At 46.0% G+C, this 21,179-nt stretch overlaps 1 protein-coding gene and 1 long non-coding RNA gene across 14 annotated transcripts in view; one reads left to right on the top strand and one right to left on the bottom strand.

Annotated features, from left to right (window-relative positions):
- Positions 1-21,179, top strand: part of LOC310838269 — a 62,970-nt gene that overhangs the window by 12,298 nt on the left and 29,493 nt on the right. For both annotated transcript variants that reach the window (XR_014560873.1, XR_014560874.1), the window contains exon 2: positions 20,630-20,688. This is a non-coding gene — a long non-coding RNA (uncharacterized lncRNA). The remainder of the gene's footprint in view (positions 1-20,629; positions 20,689-21,179) is intronic.
- Positions 15,752-21,179, bottom strand: part of FRMD4B (FERM domain containing 4B) — a 236,393-nt gene continuing 230,965 nt past the window's right edge. For 6 of the 12 annotated variants that reach the window (XR_014560473.1, XR_014560474.1, XR_014560475.1 and 3 more), the window contains 3 exons: positions 19,100-19,232; positions 17,849-18,061; positions 15,752-17,742 (listed from right to left, as the gene is read on the bottom strand). Coding sequence is in view for 6 of the 12 variants with exons in the window: in XM_083723363.1 (XP_083579489.1) it covers positions 17,941-18,061; positions 19,100-19,232 (254 nt within the window). In the remaining 6 variants the exon portion in view is untranslated. Of the gene's footprint in view, positions 18,062-19,099; positions 19,233-21,179 lie in introns of all 12 variants that reach the window. The other 6 variants (XM_083723363.1, XM_083723359.1, XM_083723361.1 and 3 more) reach the window with 1 other exon arrangement.

Below are 21,179 nucleotides of genomic sequence, written 5' to 3'. Positions count from 1 at the left end.
GTCCCCAGCTGCCGCCCCTAAATCAATACAAATCTGAGGTTCTTCTGCCCCTAACAGAAATCCTGGCTACATCCATGCCCCCCCACTTTCCATTCTACATCATACGTGTGGCACCCCCCAGACTCCACACCCAGGGCAACCAAACCAGCCACATTCCCCCTTCCGCCTCTGCTACCGTGATATTTTTTTCTTAATATTGGCAGTGCGGAAATTTTAATAAATAAATAAATAAAGATGTGATCAATGCAAAGGATCCATAAGCAAGACACGAATGAACAGGGCAAGCATTAGATAACACTGGATTTTCTATTAAAACTTAATTATTGAGCATATTTAGTTGCCCCCCCCCCTTTTTAAAACAAAACAACAACCCATGGAAAAGCCCATTCAGACTGTAGTGAGGCAGATGAGACACTAGAGGTCCTCATTACTCTAGTTGCAAAAAAGGCAAAGGGATTTCGCCCGTAGATTATTTACACGGATGCCAAATATTTTTCCCCCTAAAGATGATCGTTGTTTGCAATTGTCCGGTACCCAAAATGCTTGAAGGAGGAAACACATTATTAGATATATTAGTAATGGAAATATCACTTTCTTAGATAACTAAAGATGGAATTAGACACATTAATGAAGGAGCTGAGGTAACTATTAGCCATGATCCATGAAAGCTTGGTGGAGCCTCCATGTTTAAGAATCTGTGTACCTCTGATTGTGTGGTTCCTTGAGACATCTGGTTGGCTCATGCTGGTTTTGTTATATTGGTTGTTTTAAAATTGTAAGAATTTTAAAAACAATTTTATAATTCAGAGGCATTCCCTTGTGAGAGAGAACTTGTCATTTTAGTAATTTGCAGACATGTCCTAAACCCATGCATGGGGTTGTTGGAGCACAGAAAGGCCCTGGGCAGTGGTGGCTAAGATGAGGTTGTTCTCCCACTAAAATAATGGGTTTGGAGCTTAGAAGTGCTCTTGGATCAATCTTTGTCACTGGAATCCCAGATAGCCCAAATGGCTAGGACTGCCTTTTACCAGTACACCAACTATGGGTGTTTTTGGACTGGGGTGGTCTGGCCATGGCGATGAATGCATTGAGGCATGAATATATGGTCAATTACTGTGATGTGCTCTACATGGAGCTGCCCTTGGACCTCAAAGGCCCTTAACCTACAAGGCCCTTAACAACATAGGTCTATATAAGGACCACTTGATCCCATATACCCTTGCTCAATCAACTGAGATCTTAAGGGGACTCACTATTAGTGACCCCCCCCCCGCCCCCGTCTCAGATACATGGCTCGTTTCCACCAGGCACCACATATTTAGTATTGCAGACCCAATTTTATGGAACTCCTTTCCAGCTGTGATCAGGCAGGCCTCCTCACTGTCCCTGTATTATTTTGCAACAATGAGGACTAGAAACCTGCTTTTATCCACCACACGCTGTAGCTCTCATTATTCTGCCAGAGGCCAAGAGCTGCCTACTGTATTTGAAGAGGCTGCATGGCTTCCCTGAGAATACAGTGATACCTCTGGTTATGAACTTAATTCGTTCCGGAGGTCCGTTCTTAACCTGAAACCGTTCTTAACCTGAAGCACCACTTTAGCTAATGGGGCCTCCTGCTGCCGCCACACTGCTGCTGCGCGATTTCTGTTCTCATCCTGAGGTAAAGTTCTTAACCCGAGGTACTACTTCTGGGTTAACCTGAAGTGTTTGTAACCCAAGGTACCACTGTACTGTAATCATGTCACTTCAGTCGCAGTGGGACTGCCTGAAATAGCATGGAAGTGAACTAATACTTACCTTCAAAGCTATTTTGTGACCCTTGCTTCCCATTATATTCCTGCCCATGCTTTCATTCTTCCAACTCTTTCCACAGTCTAAATGTCACTTACTGTTTTATGTGCTTCTGCCAATGAGCTTGGCGCCATCTCTTTCTCTTCCTTGGACTCCTTCCTCGGAAACTCCCTTTTCAGAAAGTCCTTGTTCCCAGCCGTGAGCATGCTTAAATGTACATGCTGTGCATGTCATTTTGTACTGTTGCCCTCACCTTCCCCCCTTTTGTTTCTTTTCCCATTGTCTATTTTAGATTGTCAGCTTTTTGTGGGCAGGGACCTTTTGTGTGTGCATTGATTCTCAATTTTTGTAAAATACATACATACATAGTTTTATTTGTATGCCACCTTTCCCCAGTTCAAACTGTGCTCAAGATGGCTTACAACAATGGGGATGTGGGTGGTGCTGTGGTCTAAACCACTGAGCCTCTTGGGCTTGCCGATCAGAAGGTCGGCGGTTCAAATCCCTGCAACTGGGTGAACTCCCATTGCTCTGTACCAGCTCCTGCCAACCTAGCAGTTTGAAAGCATGCCAGTGCAAGTAGCTAAATAGGTACCACTGTGGCAGGAAGGTGAATGGTGTTTCCATGCTCTCTGGCTTCCGTCACAGTGTCTCATTGCGCCAGAAGCAGTTTAGTTATGCTTCCCCCATATGACCCGGAAAGCTGTCTGTGGACAAACACCAGCTCCCTCAGCCTGTAAAGCAAGATGAGCGCTGCAACCCCAGAGTCATCTGCGACTGGACTTAATGGTCAGGGCTCCCTTTACCTTTAACCATCCAGGGGTCCTTTACCTTTATTTTTACAACATAAAACATAGCTGCAACATAACATAATAAAATTAATAATAATAATAATAATAATAATAATAATAATAATAATAATAATAATAAAAAATAATAATTTATTTATACCCCGCCCATCTGGCTGAGTTTCTCCAGCCATTTATAACAAAGGTAGTTATAAATAAAGCATTGAAAATATACACCCTACCTGAACAACTTCCACATCTATCACAAGATCTAAAAGAAAGATAGAAAAGGCCAACAGCAACAACCCCCCTCACACATAGTAGGACTATGTGTAGAGTAGAGCTATGAAGATCCCTTTTCCTGCAGCATGTGACTTGGTTTGGTATGTAAGGCTGTGTCAGCTGGAGTTTCCCCCCTCTGCAGACACCTCCTGCAATGCATTTGCTCCATGCCAGCAGCTTATTGTAGTCTGGATTGCCAAGGCAGCTACTAATGGATGGGTAGCCCTGCCTCTTGAGAAGTTTGGATGAGATGCCCTTTTAACACCTTCCATCTCTGATAACAGATGCAGAACACAGCTCCCAAGAGGGAAGGATGAAAGAACTGTTTTTGAATTGAGAAAAGAGAATTAAGGGGAAACACTTTGATGGTTTTCAAATTCCAACTACAGTAGTAGATGGCTCTTTTTACTGAAGGGGGCACAATAGAATCAAAGAGTTGGAAGGGACCCAAGAGGTCCTCTAGTGTAACACCCCTGCAATGCTTTAGCAAAGGGTTATGAACAGCAGGGAGGCAAGTTGAGTAAATGCCTCAAAAAAATACCCTGGTTGTAAGAAACATCATTGCGAGAATAAAACTCTAGGGTTTCCATATAACCCAAGGTTTATTTACTTAAATATTAATAAACTGTGCACTCCACATAAAATATCAAGGCGGAGCACAACAACATATCCAAGTACAATACATTAAATAAATACCACAAAGCCTACATGAAATAATAATAAAAATGACTGACTCTTGAGACAGTTTAAATGACAGTGTGGAAAGGCTTTCTGAAAGTTAGCAGCGAGGATGTCTGCTAAATCTCAGTCAGAAGAGTGTTCCACAGCATGGGGTCAGCAACACCAAAAGCCCAACTTTCAGTTGAAAGCAATCTGGCTTCTGAAAAACTGGGGAACAGCTAACACTGATCCTCCAAATGATCTGAGTGACCCAAGGACTTTAGGACTTTGTATTTCAACATAGGAACACTAGACCTGCCTCGGTAGTGCAGATGTTTTAGCAGAGCTGACACAAAGTAGCTTGATAGTCAATTCCGCGGTTATTTTTCGGACTACAGTTTACATGCATCAAAGAAGTAATTTAAGATACAATCTGAGTCTGGATGCAATGTGTCATAGCATTGTTGTTGCGTCGCTTTGCAAATGTGGTAGCAATTCTGTTGTTTCACAGAGGCCTTTGGTCAGTTTCTGTATCCAGTTGGTTTCACTTAAGTCTTACGATGGTGTCTGATACATATTTTTGTTTACAGTATCTTCTCATTCTTCACATTCACTAAAATCTGCCAGTGAATCACTCCTAACATTTTTAAGCGAGCTATAGACATGTTTGTTGTTGTTTAGTCGTTTAGTCGTGTCCGACTCTTCGTGACCCCCTGGACCAGAGCACGCCAGGCACTCCTGTCTTCCACTGCCTCCAGCAGTTTAGTCAAACTTATGCTGGTAGCTTCGAGAACACTGTCCAACCATCTCATCCTGTCATCCCCTTCTCCTTGTGCCCTCCATCTTTCCCAACATCAGGGTCTTTTCCAGGGAATCTTCTCATCTCATGAGCTGGCCAAAGTATTGGAGCCTCAGTTTCAGGATCTGTCCTTCCAGTGGAGCACTCAGGGCTGATTTCCTTAAGAATGGATCGGTTTGATCTTCTTGCAGTCCATGGGACTCTCAAGTGTCTCCTCCAGCACCATAGACATGTTTAGTATTGTTTTAAACCACACACACACTAGTTTTTATCCTGGGACCAACCATAAAGTGTTGCAATGTTTTCTTACCTGCTAACTGAAGTCTTCCCCTTTAGCATTCTGGCCAGTAATTTCCTCCAATAAGAGCATTCTACCCACCTTCATAAATGCCCATTTTTAATTTCCAGCTGACAATATTCTGTGATTAATGAGCATGCTTAGTCTTCACTGGACTGGGGTGCTATTTGAGTGTGCATGTCTTGCCCCTGCATATTTGTATGTCTGCAAACCTCAGAGTTTCCTCCCTTTTGTTTCTCAGAGGCCCCCTTTGGCCTTATTTATTTCAGCACTAACCATGTAAGTCATGGGTAGGCAAACTAAGGCAAGATCTGGCCAGATCACCTTCTAAATCCAGCCCACGGATTTAAAAATCAGCGTGTTTTTACATGAGTAGAATGTGCCCTTTTATTTAAAATGCATCTCTGGGTTACTTGTGGGGCCTGCCTGGTGTTTTTATATGAGTAGAATGTGTGCTTTTATCTCTGGGTTATTTGTGGGGCATAGGAATTCGTTCATTTCCCCCCCAAAAAATATAGTCCAGCCCCTCGCAAGGTCTGAGGGATAGTGGACTGGCCCCCTGCTGAAAAAGTTTGCTGACCCCTGATGTAAATTGATGGAATAGCATGTGATTAAAAAGGGAAGATGTTTTATCCCCATGAATACATACTAGTCAATTAACTCATGGGTACAGTTACCACTACTTGATTGCTTGATCAATTAATCAATCGATTCAATTTTCGCATAAAGAAAGCATTAGTTCTGAAGTTAAAGGCATGTGTCAGAGCCACCCGAGGTCCCAGCTCACAAGAGACCAAAATCCAGTCCAAGTTATATACAAAAGGTTTTATTGAAGAACATTGTTGTCGTTACATCCAAGCTCCGTGGCTCAGCATCTGTTACCCTTAGATGTTAGAAGTCCCCTCTGAGTCAGTCCCGCCCCTGCACCAGCTTAAGAGGCTTGTACTGCTCCACCTTTTCCTCTCCTTCCTTTTCCGCAGGGTCTTCCTGCCCCCCTGTGCTCCCTCCCTCCGGGACTCCCCCGATGCTGAGTCTTCTGACGCCTGCTCCCCCCTCCTTCGTGCTTTGGGACCAGGCTCCTCCTCAGGGCTCTCCTCATTTCCGCGCGCCTCCACATTTGAACTTGGTGCGCATACGTTGCCTCTGACCTTCCTTTCGACCGTTACGCTACTCTCGGTACTACACTCCTCCCCTTCCGGCAGGACGTTCTGCTCCGAACTCCTTCCCCTCTCTGCTTCCTGTTTTGCTCTTTCTGACACACTGGCAACTCCACCCCCTTCACTCCGTTCCGACGGAGAGGCCGGTCCCGATCTCCAACCCCCACTGGGGATTCCCTCTTCGTTCCCCTGCTTCTGACTGCTTCCCTCTCTACTGCCCCTTGGCCTGACCAGGGGGGCTCCCTTTTGGGAATCCTCGGATTCACTTGACGGACTCACTGACAACCTCGGGTCGTCGTCGTCCTCTTCCTCGTCGCCCTGGGACCCCCCCCTCGCTCTCTGTCCCTGAAACCCTGACATCCATCCCCCCTCGAAGCCCCCCCTTCCCCCCTCCCGCCCATCGGGTGCTGGTTGTAGGAGCTGCAGCTCTTCGGAGGTGGATGCAGGATACAGGTTGTGTACCTCCATATCCTCTGCTTGCAGTTCAGTGTATGAGTGTTCGAATTCGGGTTCTTGACCCAAAGTGTTCTCTTCTCCCTCTTCCATTGGTACCTCGTCTGGTGCTGCCGGCCAAGGTCCCGTCAGCCATTTCCTGCGCCAGTCCTCCTCTGGTTGCTCGTCCCACCAATAAGAGGGTTCTGTGTCCACCCCTGAGCACGATCCCCTGGGCGGGCTAGATTCTGGCGTTCTCTCCTCGGCTGAAGAAAAACCCCGGAAAGTACTGTCTGAGAGTGTGGGCGTAAAGAGCCAGTCATCAAAGTACTCGGCTGGCATGGGTCTATGCGGGAAAAGGGCATGGAACTCGTCTTTTAGAAGAGGTTCGTCTAAAGCGTAGCCCGGCACCCAACCGTTGGCACTGGCTGGAGTGCCCTCTGTGGCTAGAAAGTATTCTACCCCCTCTTTCCCCCATCTCGAGTCCAGGATTTCTGTGACCTCGTTGAGTGGTTCGGCCCTAGGCGCCCTCTCCCTCTCCTGTGTCTTAGTGTGTAGTTGCGGGACTGTTTCAGACTCCTGAAACCTGTGCGGTGCCTTGTAGGGGGTGAGTACCGACCTGTGAAATACCGGATGCACTCTGGAACCTTCGGGGAGGGCTAGTCGAAAGGCTACAGGGTTGATCTTAGCCTCCACCTGGTACGGCCCTAACTGCCTGTGCCCTAGCTTCTTCTTGGCCAACGACTTGGCTGGCATCGCTTGGGCCGCTAACCACACCCAGTCCCCCACCTGGATCTCCTCCCCCGCTCTCCTGTTTTTGTCTGCCTGCACCTTATATGCTTGCTTGGCCAGCTCCAAATGTCTCCGCAACTCTTCGTGCACCTCCTGCAGCTCCGCTGCAAACTGGTCGGCTTCTTGCGGCACCCCCTCTCTCGGTGCCCCGAACCCCGGGAAGGTTCTGGGATGACGACCGTTGTTCGCGAAGAACGGCGTCACCCCCGTGGACGCGTGCTTCGTGTTGTTGTAGGCAAACTCTGCCATCGGCAGGTAGTCCACCCAAGCTGCGGGTCGCTGATTGGCGTAACATCTCAGGTACTGCTGCATGATCGCGTTGACCCTCTCAGCTTGGCCGTTGGTCTGTGGGTGTCTCGCCGATGTAAGGTTGATCTTGACGTTCAGGATACCTAAAAGCTTCTGCCAAAAATTGGAAACAAACTGGCGCCCCCTGTCGGACAGGATGGACTGCGGCAGCCCATGCACCTTGAACACGTGATCAATGAAGAGTTTGGCAGTCTGTTCCGCCGTCGCCACCTTTGCGCACGGAATGAAGTGCGCCATCTTGGTGAACAGGTCCACAACCACCAGTACCGCCGTCTTCCCTCTGGAGCTGGGCAGGTCAGTAACGAAGTCCAGGGCTACCCTCTCCCACGGTTGCTGTGGCGTTTCCAGCGGTTCCAACAGCCCCGCTGGCTTCTGGTGTACTGGCTTGGACCTTTGACAAGTGTCACACCTGGCGACGTAATCCGCTACCTCTCCACGCATCCGAGGCCACCAAAAGTCCCTTGCCACCAGTTCTATTGTCTTCTCCTTGCCGAAGTGGCCCACACTGGGGGCGTCGTGCAACTGCTGCAGGACCTTTGCGCGAAGCTCGTCGCTTGGCACGTAGAGGGCACCTTTGCGAGTTAGCAGCCCGTCGCGTAGTTGGAAATCTTCGCCACTCTGCACACCTCTGCGCAACTCCTCCATCTTGGACTGTGCGAACTGATCCACTTGCAACGCGCGTCGCACCGCGTCCAGATCTACTGTGATGGCAGCGCACGACCACGCCTGCGGTGCGAAAATGTGCCTGGCTGCTACTGGTGTCGCTTCATCGAGATATTGTGGTTTCCTGGATAGCGCATCGGCTATAACGTTGGAATCTCCGGGGATGTACACTATCCGAAAGTCGAAATCCGCGAAGAATTCCGCCCAGCGCATGTGTCTCTGGCTTTGGAGCTTCGCCGTGCGCCAATACTCTAGGTTCTTGTGATCCGTGCGGACCTGTACTGTGTGCTTGGCTCCTATGAGGAAGTGTCGCCACGCTTTGAACGCTGCGTGAATGGCCAACAGCTCTCTGTCCCATATGGTGTAGTTTTGCTCCGCCTTGCTGAGCTTTCGGGAGTAAAAGGCACCGGGTCTCCAGTTCCCATGTGGATCTTCTTGCAGGAGCACGGCTCCAACCACCCTGTCTGACGCATCGGTCTCTACTCGCATGGGCCTGCCTGGATTCACGTGCAGCAGCTGCTCCTCGGAGGCAAAAAGGCTTTTAAGCTTCCGAAAAGAGCGCTCCGCCTGTTCCGTCCACACGAACCTCTTCTTTTTGGAACTCAGAGTGTCCGTGATCGCTGCCGTCTCCTTTGCAAAACCTCTGATGAATTTGTGGTAGAAGTTGGCGAAGCCGACGAATCTCTGGACTTCCTTCCGATTGCGTGGGCTCTTCCAGTCCAACACCGCGCGGACCTTGACGCTGTCCATGGCCAGCCCCTTGTCGGACAGCTTGTAGCCCAGGAAATCCACCTCTGTCACATCAAACTGGCACTTCTCTAACTTGGCGTAGAGCCTGTTCTCCCGTAGTCTTTGCAGGACTTCCTTTACGTCCCTCTCGTGGGCCTCTTCCGTCTCCGAAAAGATCAGGATGTCGTCGAGGAAACACACACATTTCTTGTAGAGGAGTCCCGCTAGCACGTGATGCATAAAGGCTTGGAAGACGTGAGATCCATTTTGGAGACCAAACGGCATAACTCTGTATTCATACGTGCCCAGAGGCGTGAACATGGCCGTTTTCCACTCATCGCCCTCCCGGATGCGTATGAGGTTATACGCTCCACGCAGATCCAATTTGGTGAAGATCTTCCCCTTCCTCACGGTTGCTAGGAGATCATCAATCTTAGGCATGGGGAAGGCCTTGGGTTTGGTCATACTGTTTATGGTTCTATAGTCCACAATGAGTCTCTTTTGGGGTGTGTCCTTCTTCTTCACAAAGAACACAGGACTGCCCCCCACTGCTTTCGATTCCCGGATGAATCCACGCTTCAAATTGTGCTCTATGAACTCCCTGAGCTCTTGCATTTCGTCCTCAGACATGGAATACAGCTTTGCAGTCGGCAACTGTGCCCCCGGCACCAGATCGATGGCACAATCATAAGGTCTGTGGGGCGGCAACTGGTCAGCTTCCTTCTCGCAGAAAACCTCCAGGAACCCTTCGTACTTGCTAGGTACTGCCTGCACCATGCCAAGTCGCAGCTGCTGCTCAGCCCCCTCCTCCTGGCAGGACTGGATGCAATTTTGAGCACAGTACGATGAACAAAAGGTGATCTGGCGTTGGTACCACGCTACAGCAGGACTGTGTCTCTCCAGCCAACTCATGCCCAATACTATAGGCGTGTCAGACAGGTGGGTGACATTGAAGCTAATGACTTCTCGGTGATCTCCAATCCGCATCACCATGGGAGGTGTCTGTTGCACAACTTGCCCTCCTAGCAATTTCCTGCCATCCACCGTGACTACGTTCAGAGGCGTTGTGGCGGGCAGAAGCGCTATGCGATGCTGCTTGACGAATTGCATCCCCACGAAATCGGCGTTGCTCCCCGAATCGATCGTGAGGGGCACTTCTAGGGTGGTCCCATTTGGCAACTGAAGTGTTGCAGTGAGCTGCACCGCTGGCTTGGGTGGTAAAGGGTCTGTGGGTTGCAAAGACGCTGGGGACTGTTCTACAGATTCGCCTGGCTGAGCCCCAGCAATTCTGCTTCCAGCCAGGCATTGTCGTTTCCCTGAGGTTCCTCTTCCTGGATCACTTCTGCAGCTACCGTCGCTAAAGCTGCAGTGTGTTTCTGGAGCCTCTGGGGGCACTCTTTCGCCATGTGCAGTGCACTGTCGCAGATGTAACACTTCCTGGTCCCTCTAGGAGGCTTCGCCTTTACTGCACCGGAAGCTGGGGCTCTGGCTGTTGCTTGAGCCTTAGCACCACCAAGTTCCATCGGCTCCTCCCCCTGCCTCCCCAGCGGCGAGGGATGTGACTGACTGAACTCCCTGGGGATGAAAGAAGACGTCCTCGCTGGTGGACGCACCTGACGTTCTTCCTCATTGTGCCAAGGACGTCCCTCGTGACGTATCCCAATCGCCAGAGCCCTCTGCACCACCTCCTCCAGGGTCTGAGGTCTGTCTCCCCTGGCAAGTTCGTCCTTTATGGGACCGCTGAGACCCTCCCAGAACAAATCCCTCACAGGTGTGCAGTCTTTCTCCCAGCGTAACGCAGTCAGTAAAGCAAAAAATCTGGAATGGTACTGACGCACAGTGGCTTTGCCTTGCCGCAGTCCAAATATCTCCCTGCGTGCAAGATCCAAATCTACGGTTGACTGGAAGCAGGCATCCATCGCTTTAATGAATTCATCAGAATCGCGGCGGGCAGGGCCATCTTCACGCCACAAATTGCGCAACCAGTCTCTGGCCGGCCCATGCAAGTGAGAAACAATAAACCCCACTTTCTCCTCCTCATCTTTAAAGTCATGACGAAGCAAGTGCAATGCATACAAAACATCTGCTCTGAAACTGGGGTAGTGCTTCAGGTTCCCATCGAAGTGGGTGACTAGGCTGCCCCCCCGCCTTCCAAGTCCAATGCCCTCTGATCTGGACCCTGGGAACCCTTCCCTGTTTGCACGCTCCCACCTTGTTTGCAGGTCCTGGCAGCGCTTCTCCATTTCGTCATGCTTCTTCTGAGACGCAAGGACTGCAGCGGTGAGTTCGGAAACTGTAGTTCGCAGTGCTGTCAGCTGATCCTCCACACTCATAGCTGTCACCGTTTGTGAGCTTTGCAAAAAAAAAATTTTGCGTTCTTTGGGAGGGGACTTACTATCAGAGCCACCCGAGGTCCCAGCTCACAAGAGACCAAAATCCAGTCCAAGTTATATACAAAAGGTTTTATTGAAGAACATTGTTGTCGTTACATCCAAGCTCCGTGGCTCAGCATCTGTTACCCTTAGATGTTAGAAGTCCCCTCTGAGTCAGTCCCGCCCCTGCACCAGCTTAAGAGGCTTGTACTGCTCCACCTTTTCCTCTCCTTCCTTTTCCGCAGGGTCTTCCTGCCCCCCTGTGCTCCCTCCCTCCGGGACTCCCCCGATGCTGAGTCTTCTGACGCCTGCTCCCCCCTCCTTCGTGCTTTGGGACCAGGCTCCTCCTCAGGGCTCTCCTCATTTCCGCGCGCCTCCACATTTGAACTTGGCGCGCATACGTTGCCTCTGACCTTCCTTTCGACCGTTACGCTACTCTCGGTACTACACTCCTCCCCTTCCGGCAGGACGTTCTGCTCCGAACTCCTTCCCCTCTCTGCTTCCTGTTTTGCTCTTTCTGACACACTGGCAACTCCACCCCCTTCACTCCGTTCCGACGGAGAGGCCGGTCCCGATCTCCAACCCCCACTGGGGATTCCCTCTTCGTTCCCCTGCTTCTGACTGCTTCCCTCTCTACTGCCCCTTGGCCTGACCAGGGGGGCTCCCTTTTGGGAATCCTCAGATTCACTTGACGGACTCACTGACAACCTCGGGTCGTCGTCGTCCTCTTCCTCGTCGCCCTGGGACCCCTCCCCCTCGCTCTCTGTCCCTGAAACCCTGACAGCATGCTTTGTTGGTTTTCAGATTGAGCTCATGTGTGTGCTAGAGGTCATCATAAGAAAGAAGGGGAATACAACAGCATGTGCTGCTTACAGGTTTTCTAGGTCACCCCAGGGTATGTATGGTCTGAAAGCAAATGAAGCTGTGTCTGGAGGGGTGACTGCCTAGGAACCACAGTATGCCATCTTAGGTTCCATCTGAGAAGAAGAATATAAATGTAAGGAAATAAAACAAAATAGATTTTTAAAACCTACTGCCCAATCAATTATGGCTTTCTTAGGCAAGCAAATGCTTAAATAAGTTGATTGAATGTTGATTTATAGACTCGTAGAGTTGGAAGGGACCCTGAGGATCATCTAGTCCAACCCCCCCCCATGCAGGAATATGCAGCTGTCCCATACGGGGATCAAACTTGAAACGTTTGCATTATCAGCAGCACACTCTAACCAGCTGAGCTACCCAGGATATGATCAATTATATGTCAAAAACACGGACCCACCAGTTAATTGCAGAGTGCGTTCTCTTCCACGAACAACCCTTATTTCCGTGGTGACAGTCTAGTCTGAGCTTGGGAAGGAGGCACAAAGGACTATATTGGAACAATCATGGAGAACATTTTGTTCTGCTGACAGGCTTGCCAGCTACTGTTTATTTCCCCAACAGTATACTTCACTTTGCTAAGAAAAAGGGAGGAGGGATGGCAAGCCTTTGTAGTTGTCAGCACCTGAGGTGTGCCCTGCGTTGACGAGGTTGTTAAACCAGTCATGGCATCAACTTGCTGGGGAAAAGTTGTTTTGCTGGGCAATGGCTTTATGGCACTGACCGACTCGGTATCGGTTGAGATTTTACTGGCACTTAATTTTTTTCTCCCAGATGTGGCAGCTGAGCCAGAAGGACCTGCAAAGCCAGAGAAGCTGAAACTAGTATTTCCCTTCCTTCCTTTTCTGCCACTTGACTATTTGACAGCAGCCAAATTCACATCTAAATAAGAAACTGGATTATTGTATGCAACAACATGTGAAGAACGAATAAATCAGAGGAACTCTGCCAAAGGGTCTACATATTTATAGAGAAGCCAGTGAAGGTCCCTGTAAAAGAATCTAAGAACAGGCACCCCCCTCTGTTAACTGGAAAAAACCCAACAGAGTTTATTCACAAGCTTGTAAGAAGAGGCTGTGTGATCAAGGCAATGACTGATTTAGTCAATTATCCATCCTGTTCTCACAGTAGCCAACCAGATGCTTACGAGAAACCCCAAAGCAAGACCTGAGCGCCACAGCACTCGCCACATTTGTGATTTCCAGAAGTTGGCTATCTGTAACCATGGAGCTAGAACATATTCATCATGGCCAGTAGCCATTGATCACAATGGCTATATTCTACTTCCATTGTTGGAGGCACTATGTAGTGTGGGAGTCGAGTAGCTTTCCTTTTGGTGCATTTCAAGTAACACTTTCTAAACATAAGAGAGTGAGTTACGGAACTGTCTACCTAGTCCAGTGAAAGAACCATGTGAATTTATATCGCAATGGGGCCATTTCTCATCCCCTCACTACACCCTATTACCCTTGCCATGAAAGAAGATAAATGACTGGAGCAGGAGATGGGCTTTTGGAATGAGTAGTAGTTCCAAGGCGTTCAGAAAATGTTTCTCTGGGGATCAGGACTTACCTTCTTTTTCAAGGGGCAGGAATAAATTTGCTTATTTGTGATTGTTTTAATTGCCTGCAACTCATACCACAATATGTGTTTTGCTTGAGCCATGTGTACAGTTAACATTTTTGCAGGCATTAGTACATTAAAGTGGACTTGCGAGTATTCAAAGGAGGCAAATTTCTAAATGCATTTCTCTTGGAGTAAGCCCTATAGAACTGGACTTGCTTTTGAGTAGACTCATAGGATGGCTCTGCTAATGAGTGCTATGATTTACAGCTTGCCATTTTCCTGCTTCGCTTTTCAAAGGTTTTCCAGGGTTTGGTCAGGCACAAGCTGTATCTGTGATGTTCCAGATCAGCATGACAAAACCACGAAAGAGGGCAAACCTATGTTGACACCATCCCTTAAAAATAATTTCATCAACCTACCCCTATATTATGTACTAGTAATGTAATTGTGGCACACCATAATGGTGGTTACTTGGGAGGAAAAATATCAGTATGGATGGTTCTACTTTATTCAACCTCTCCTTTTGTTGTTGTTCTTAAAGCAGCTTTTTTCCTCTTATGCCTGCTCAAATAGACTCAAAATGTGGAGCCAATGCCCCTTTGAGTAGGAATTTCTGTGAAACCGAGCCCAAGCATTTATAACAGAAACAACTGATGTATTTTGCCCATTTACCCCTACCTCCACTCCCTGTCTTTTCTGCTGTAGTTTCCTGTGTGTTAAATTTTAGACTGCAGGCTTTTGGGGGCAGGTATATTTTTTCTGCTCTTGTACTATTTACATCATGCACAAAGATGGGCACTACTTAAAACAAGAAATACAAATTACGATCACTAGTTGAGGTAGAAGACTTCATAAAAGAAGCAGAAATTGTATTGTGAGATTTGGGGGTTGGTCTGGATGTCTTGTAGAGCAGGTGGGTGAAGGTCTGGACCTTGGAAGGACTGCCTTAGGCATGTGGTCAAATATACCAAACAATCCTGCCATTGCTAAATAAAGAATGCTTGTTTTCTTAAGGCGATTTCACTATATAGCTGCATTCTTCCTGATCAGCTGTTACCAACCTGCTATAGGTCTCCTGCTATTGTTGAACCACAACTCCCATCAGTTCCAGACTCCTTGTGGTTCTGATCACATTTTTGGCACCCCGTGTTTCCATCTTTCTGCAAGCTGGAGCAGAACCAAATATGTGCTGGTAAAATCTGTGCAACGTACCCTGGGTTGCCCATACCTGGTGCTACCAGCCAGGGGAAAACTGGACATGTCATACATCTTAAAGCAGGCATAGGCAAACTCGGCCCTCCAAATGTTTTGGGACTACAACTCCCATCATCCCTAGCTAACAGGACCAGTGGTCAGGGATGATGGGAGTTGTAGTCTCAAAATATCTGGAGGGCCGAGTTTGCTTTTGCCTGTATTAAAGTAAAATAATGTAGCTTTGATAAAAATAAGGGTGTTTTTTTTTGCCAGTCTCAGAGAAGGAATAGGATAGAAGATGGGGGCGGAGGAGAGGATCTGCTCAGAGGATTTCTTAGCTATTTTCATGATGTTATTCATGTCATCTGGGCTTTGTGTTTTTTAAAATCAATAATCAGTATGGGGATTTGGATCAGTAGCACAAAGAGGGCAAAGGGTAAAATCCCACTTCCCTCATGCAATGGTCCCAAACCATTGTGGTTTTCCCCTACAAGCAATTAACACCACCACCACACACACACGGCCAGAGTCTGGTCCTGAAGTGGATAGAAATCTATGAGCTACCCACAACCTGCTTATGAATTATTTTACAATGTTGACCTGCTTATGAATTATTTTACAATGTTGTGAAGGAAAAGTCTCACATGAGGCCAGCCTACCGAAGGAGTTGTGCATGGTTGGTGGGAAGGGGCTGACAGAGTTGAGGAGGGTTTAATTTCTCATGTGCCCTTTTCTTCAGAGATGTTTATGCCACAGGCATGTCGCTGGCATGTGGTAATGGGAAATTCTGGTACAACAAACACGCACACTATAAAACGTACATGCACGCTCTTGAGAAGAGGAAAAAAGAGGGGAAGAGGCCTACATTCACAATAAGCCAAGAATGGAGCACCTTGAGAGAGAAGCAAGCACATCTTTCAGTGCTTTTCTTTGACTAGATCATAACCTGTGTATTTAAGTTGCAATCCACACCAGAACTTTGGGATGCCAAAAGGTAAAAACAAAAAAACAAACAAAATTAGAGAATACGGGAAATGTTTAGTGGCATACTTTTTGAGTTTATTGACCTATACAAAATCATAGGTCTTTAAAAAGTCAGGAGTAGTAAAAGAATAGGCAAAAAAAGATATCCTTGTTTCTAAAAGGCTATACATAAATTTATTCACATAAATTCACATAAATTATTATTTTTGTTTCTTTTTTCCACGTTTATTCCAAACTTTAACTCTAATAATACAAATGACTAAGGACCAGCTTAACAAATTCAGAATCTCTCTGTATATATATATATATATATTTATAGAATTCTTTTTACATGATTTGGAGTATCAGTAAAAAAAAAAAAAAGGTTCAAAAACCTTCCCACCCCCCGAAACTTTTCCATTCACAATAACAAGGAGTGATTCATTCTGCATTTTGTTTTTTTTTAAAAAAGGAAGATCCCCAAACAGCACCATTGGATAGAATCCTGAAGCACAGTATAGCTGAGAAACAAAAATATTTTTTATAAGTTTGCAAAATTACACTAGGTAAACTTTAGCTAATTTGTTCCTACAGGTAGATGATATGAGGTAGGCTTATTCCTCCTAGATAAAACCTGCAGTTGAGTTCTTCCTTTGTTTGCACAGAAAAAAATATTCACTTATTTTGTTTACATGCAAATTCATCACTCGGTTGCCCCGATCCATATAGGAGGCAATTCACATGAGTGGAAACAGGTTTCCATTCACAGATCCCCCAGATGGCTTCTTCACATATTACTTGTATGAAGGCGGCAACATGGAAAGAAAAGTACTTGAGGTCACAAAAGACTCCTCATATGGTGAGGGATAACAAGTGGAGAGACTTTTTCTACCCATGTAAGCTTGTCATTCAGGATTCTTAAATCATGCAGGGAGCTTGCAGGGATAAAAAGGCTCCCTACTTCAGAAGTTATCCTTCAACACAAAAGGGGTCAGAATGAATCATGCAGCCTCAAGGGCAGAGTGAACACACAGCCTTGCGGTCCATTTATATCTGTGTCGCCTCTTCGTTATTGTGTGAAGACGGCTACTGTCAGCTCAAGCCAGTTCATTCTCCACCCTGGTGCTCCTTCCCCCTTTCTCTCTCTCTCCTTGGACAACAGATAATGAACACTGATCACATCTTGAAGGTGAGAGGTTGCACCAGGAGAGAAGCAGGGGCTATTCAAGTCTTCTGCTCTATTCCTGACTTCATTGACTGGGACCAGCGAATGCATAGTGCACCTGCTTTTCCAGAGAGCAGATTTTACAATTTAAATGCCCTTTGATTTTTAAGGCACCAACTTGGTATTACTGTTAAGTGCAATTGTGGCCACTGTTTTTTTTTTGTTTTTTTTAAAAATAATACTGGTGAATAGAGTGAAGCCGTTCAATGCATTGGACATATTGTCACATCAGTAATGCAAATATTCTCGCAAACTTTCTGTTTCTTAAGATGTATCAAAACCAAGTGTTTCCCTGTGCATTCCACATTTAAACCTGCATGCATTCTTGCATAAATGAAAATTTATCATGGAGAGGTAAAATTACTCCCCCCTAGGAAGCAATTTGAAGATGCCTGCTTGCACTTTCCAGAAAACAGCCACCCTGCTGCCACAGTTTGATGTGGTACATTGCCATGTGCAACTACTGCTTCTTTTCTTTTCATGGTGCTTCGATGAGAAAGAGACATTCAGGACAGCACATCTTAAAAAACATCTTTAACCTCATTCAAAATACTGTTTAAAACCCCAAACATCCTTCAAGTAGTGCTGCAAAGTCAACCTTCTGCCCTGTAGCCCACAAACTCGTCTTCTTGATCAGCAGTTGCTACGACAGAAGCGACTCCACCGTTGTAATTTTCTTTCTCTCTGAATTGTGCTCCTAAAATGGTCCCAACAAGAATCCCCTTTTCACATTTTTTTGAAGTTTGCACCATCATCTTCTTTCCGTCGTTTCAAAAAAAGTGCTTTCCAAAATACTTCAACCAAAGGCTGCATTTGGTGGTAGGAGATTTAAAACCAGATCTCTTCCTCATTTTGGTCTATTTGGATTCATGTTGTTGTGCTAACGTGGATAAGAACCTGCAGCTTTGTCTTGCTGAATACTTCATCCTCCCATAACAGTCCTCACTTCTGAGTTGCACCAGGAAGCTAAGTTTTGTTTGTTTTGTAGAACAGCATAAAGGTGCAAGGCACATGGGGTAACTGAAGCCAAGGCTAGGCTCACACTAAAGTCCCAGGCTTCGAATCCTCATGCCAGAACAGTCTCTGGTCACCGTCTTGCAAGTCGCCTTCCAACTGGTCCCTGTCGCTGCTGCCCAACTGGCTTGTTTCGGCATACATCCTGTAAAAACATAATGGCTATTAGTGATATGCAAGATGAACTGCAAATTCAGGTGCTGCTCAATAGTACACTCACTTATATTCAATATAACCTTATCCTCAAAGCAGTGAGATTTGAAAGTGGAATCAAGAGGACTTGCACCAGTCTGATGCTGGAGCAGTAAAGGCCCAGGAAGTCGATAATGGCCACAGTGAATATTGGTTTCGGTGACAGATCAACCCTGTATTTCAGCTTGTGTATTTAATTACCGATTATGAGCCCCTGGAAACTGACCGGTTATAGAGTTTGGAACATAAATACCCATTAAGAAAAGACATATCAGAGTATTTGCTTGGCATTTCTCTCTCATTTCTCTCTCTCTATTCTGCAGAGTCCAGGTTAGGTCACAGCACATGTATAAACACAGCCCACCAAGATGGTAGTTTTGACACCCTATGACAGTGAAAAATCCTGCAGACTGGGCTCCTCCACAGCCAGTGACAGATGAAAGGTCTCTTAAGAGTAAAAGGACCTGCTTCTTCCAGAACTGGCAATGGGAGCACTGGTCAGTGTTCTGGATTGGAGCCAATGAAATAAGCTGTTGTTTATGACGTTGGCTTGTTTAAACAAATCGTAGTTGAGGTTAATCACAGGATAGGTTTGGGACACTGCAGTTAACAGACAGTAGCAGAGGAAAACATGCCATCACCTCATTGCACCCACCCTGGAGAAGAGAATATCATGCACAGAACACTAAGCCATCATTTAGCATTACAGCTAAATCAGGCCTTTGTGTAAAGCTGCAAAAATAATGGCCACTCTCCTCAGTGTTTGGCATTAGGTGAGAAAACTCAGGCAATTAGTAATAAAATTAAATATGATTATAAGGTAACTTTTAGCCATCCTGTTAAAAAACTGAACACTGCAAGGACTTAAATGAACCATTGGCTGGGATGCTTTACTGTCCTTAAGAATGCAGTGTGGGGAATGAAGCTGATGTCAGTACCTCACTAGACAGCTTCACCCAAGCCAGTTCAGCAGTAAGAACACGGCACTTACCTGCTTGGCAGTGGGTGGTTTCCATACACACTCCCGTAACAGCTAGCATAGGAGGATTGAGACAGCGTATCATAATCGGGAAGTCCCAGTGCAATCGGATTCCGCCAATTCCCAGAGGCATTTGTAGAAGATGCTAAAGCAGAGGGGGAAAGAAAATAATGCTAGCGGTGACTAACTTGCCTAAGGATTCAAGTATGCTTTTCTTCTTCACATACTCGAAACACAGCCATTAGTTAGAGGCTGTTTTTAGACAGAGACAAATAAGTGGAAGACTGGAAGAATTTTTTTTTATATTGTAAACCACCCTTTGGATGAAGGGTGGTATAGGAATTTAACAAGCAATAATAATAAGTAGTAGAACCTCAAACTGTGAGCAATTGATGCACTGCTACCAGAAAAGTATAGTCAGCTATTGCAATGAGTTCACAGAAGTACCACATAGATTCACTGGTGAGAATAACATGTTCATTCAACTTGATTAGGGCAATGCACCTCCTTTTTATCTACCTTTAGATTTTAATCCGATCAAGTTACAAAGCAAATCACAGAAAACAATTGCTCTGCTTTTTATCTTACACTACTTAGTTCTGCTCTAATTCATAATTTAAAAAAATGATCATAACACTGTATTCCCTTAGATTCCTTACCTCCACCATACATCTTCCTGAATATTCTAGATTTAACTAAAGCGATACTTTTCTAATACACAAGTGCCCACCTTTCTGTCATAAAATTACTCCCCCCCCCCCAGTTGTGTGAAGGTTTATCTGTTATTAAGACTTTATGAGCTTTGTATATTCAGACTGTTTCTTTCAATGGGTTAGGCAATTTTCAGTGTTGGGTAAGAAGTCCATGCACAGGTATCAACGCATTTTGTATTTTTTTTATATTCCCAAAGCACACATACTGGTTGAAAACCCAATATAAACCTTAATATTTGTCTTATTCTCTTATGTACTTGTCCCCTTGTGTGGTAATTTTTGGATGCATTTGCTGCCACCTTTTGTGGATAAAAATGTTTCATTAACTGCCTAGATTTTGCCACTATGAGAGGCAGGATGTTGAACTAGATGAGCCACCTCTGAGCCAGTAGGCTTGTCCCCAGTTTCTTAACCTCCTGCACACTGTTGACACCCAATTACTTTGCAAACCAGCTTGACCATTCTTTCTCAAACCAGTTTAGCAAGGCTTCTACAAATTATTTTAGCTCAATCCAGAGCTCTGTCGTTCCTACACAGCACTGTATCTACTCTGACACTGAGAAACAATATTAAAGAAATGTTTCCCATTAAATGTTTTATGTAAATAATGAATAAGCAACAGTAGCTAGGATTGAATTTAAACACACACACACACACACACACACACACACACACACACACACACACGTGCTCGTGCACACAGATCATCTATTTGGACAAAGTAATTACAGAATGTGAGATTGGTCTAATACTCTGTCTTATGCAGTATTATGTATCTATTTACTATTCTCATTAAAAAAATTATATCCTGTCCTTTTCTTGTATTTAGGGTGGATTACGTAAAAGAAACTTCAATGAAACGCACTGGAAAACAGTAATAAAACCAGGGTAAGTGGGTGGACTCAACAGTTTAAAACAACACATACACCAGAAACTAAATATGTCTTAATCACCCATGAGCCTGTTCCATCCTGTTTGGCCTAGGCAGGCCTGTCTGCAGGCATGGTGTAATAACAGAGAAAACCTTGCTCTTGTGATTTCGCCAACCTAACCTCTGGCACAGAGCAGCAAGGCCTCTCTCTAAGTGGTACCAGGGGCAAGGGAGGGTTACATGGGAGCAGGTGTGTTCCTCAAGGTACACAGGCTGTTCACTGCTTTAAAGTTTTAGGCACCATGGCATGGACCTCCAGATCTACCTATTGATGAACGCAGCTCTTTTCAAACAAGTGCAGTACATTCCCTACTACTCAATATTCAAGGCATCTGCTTTCTGCACCAGATGCATTTCCAGGTAGTCTCAAACAAAGAAATGCCAATATGAAGTTCAAAATTCTGAAGCTGCTCCATTTTGCACCGGTATTAAACAAGCTGTATTTATT

This window comes from Podarcis gaigeae (genome assembly GCF_964106915.1).
Source record: "Podarcis gaigeae genome assembly, chromosome: 2".
NCBI lineage: Eukaryota > Metazoa > Chordata > Lepidosauria > Squamata > Lacertidae > Podarcis > Podarcis gaigeae.
Note: the sequence above shows the minus strand (reverse complement) of the source record. Positions and strands in the feature narration are given on the sequence as shown.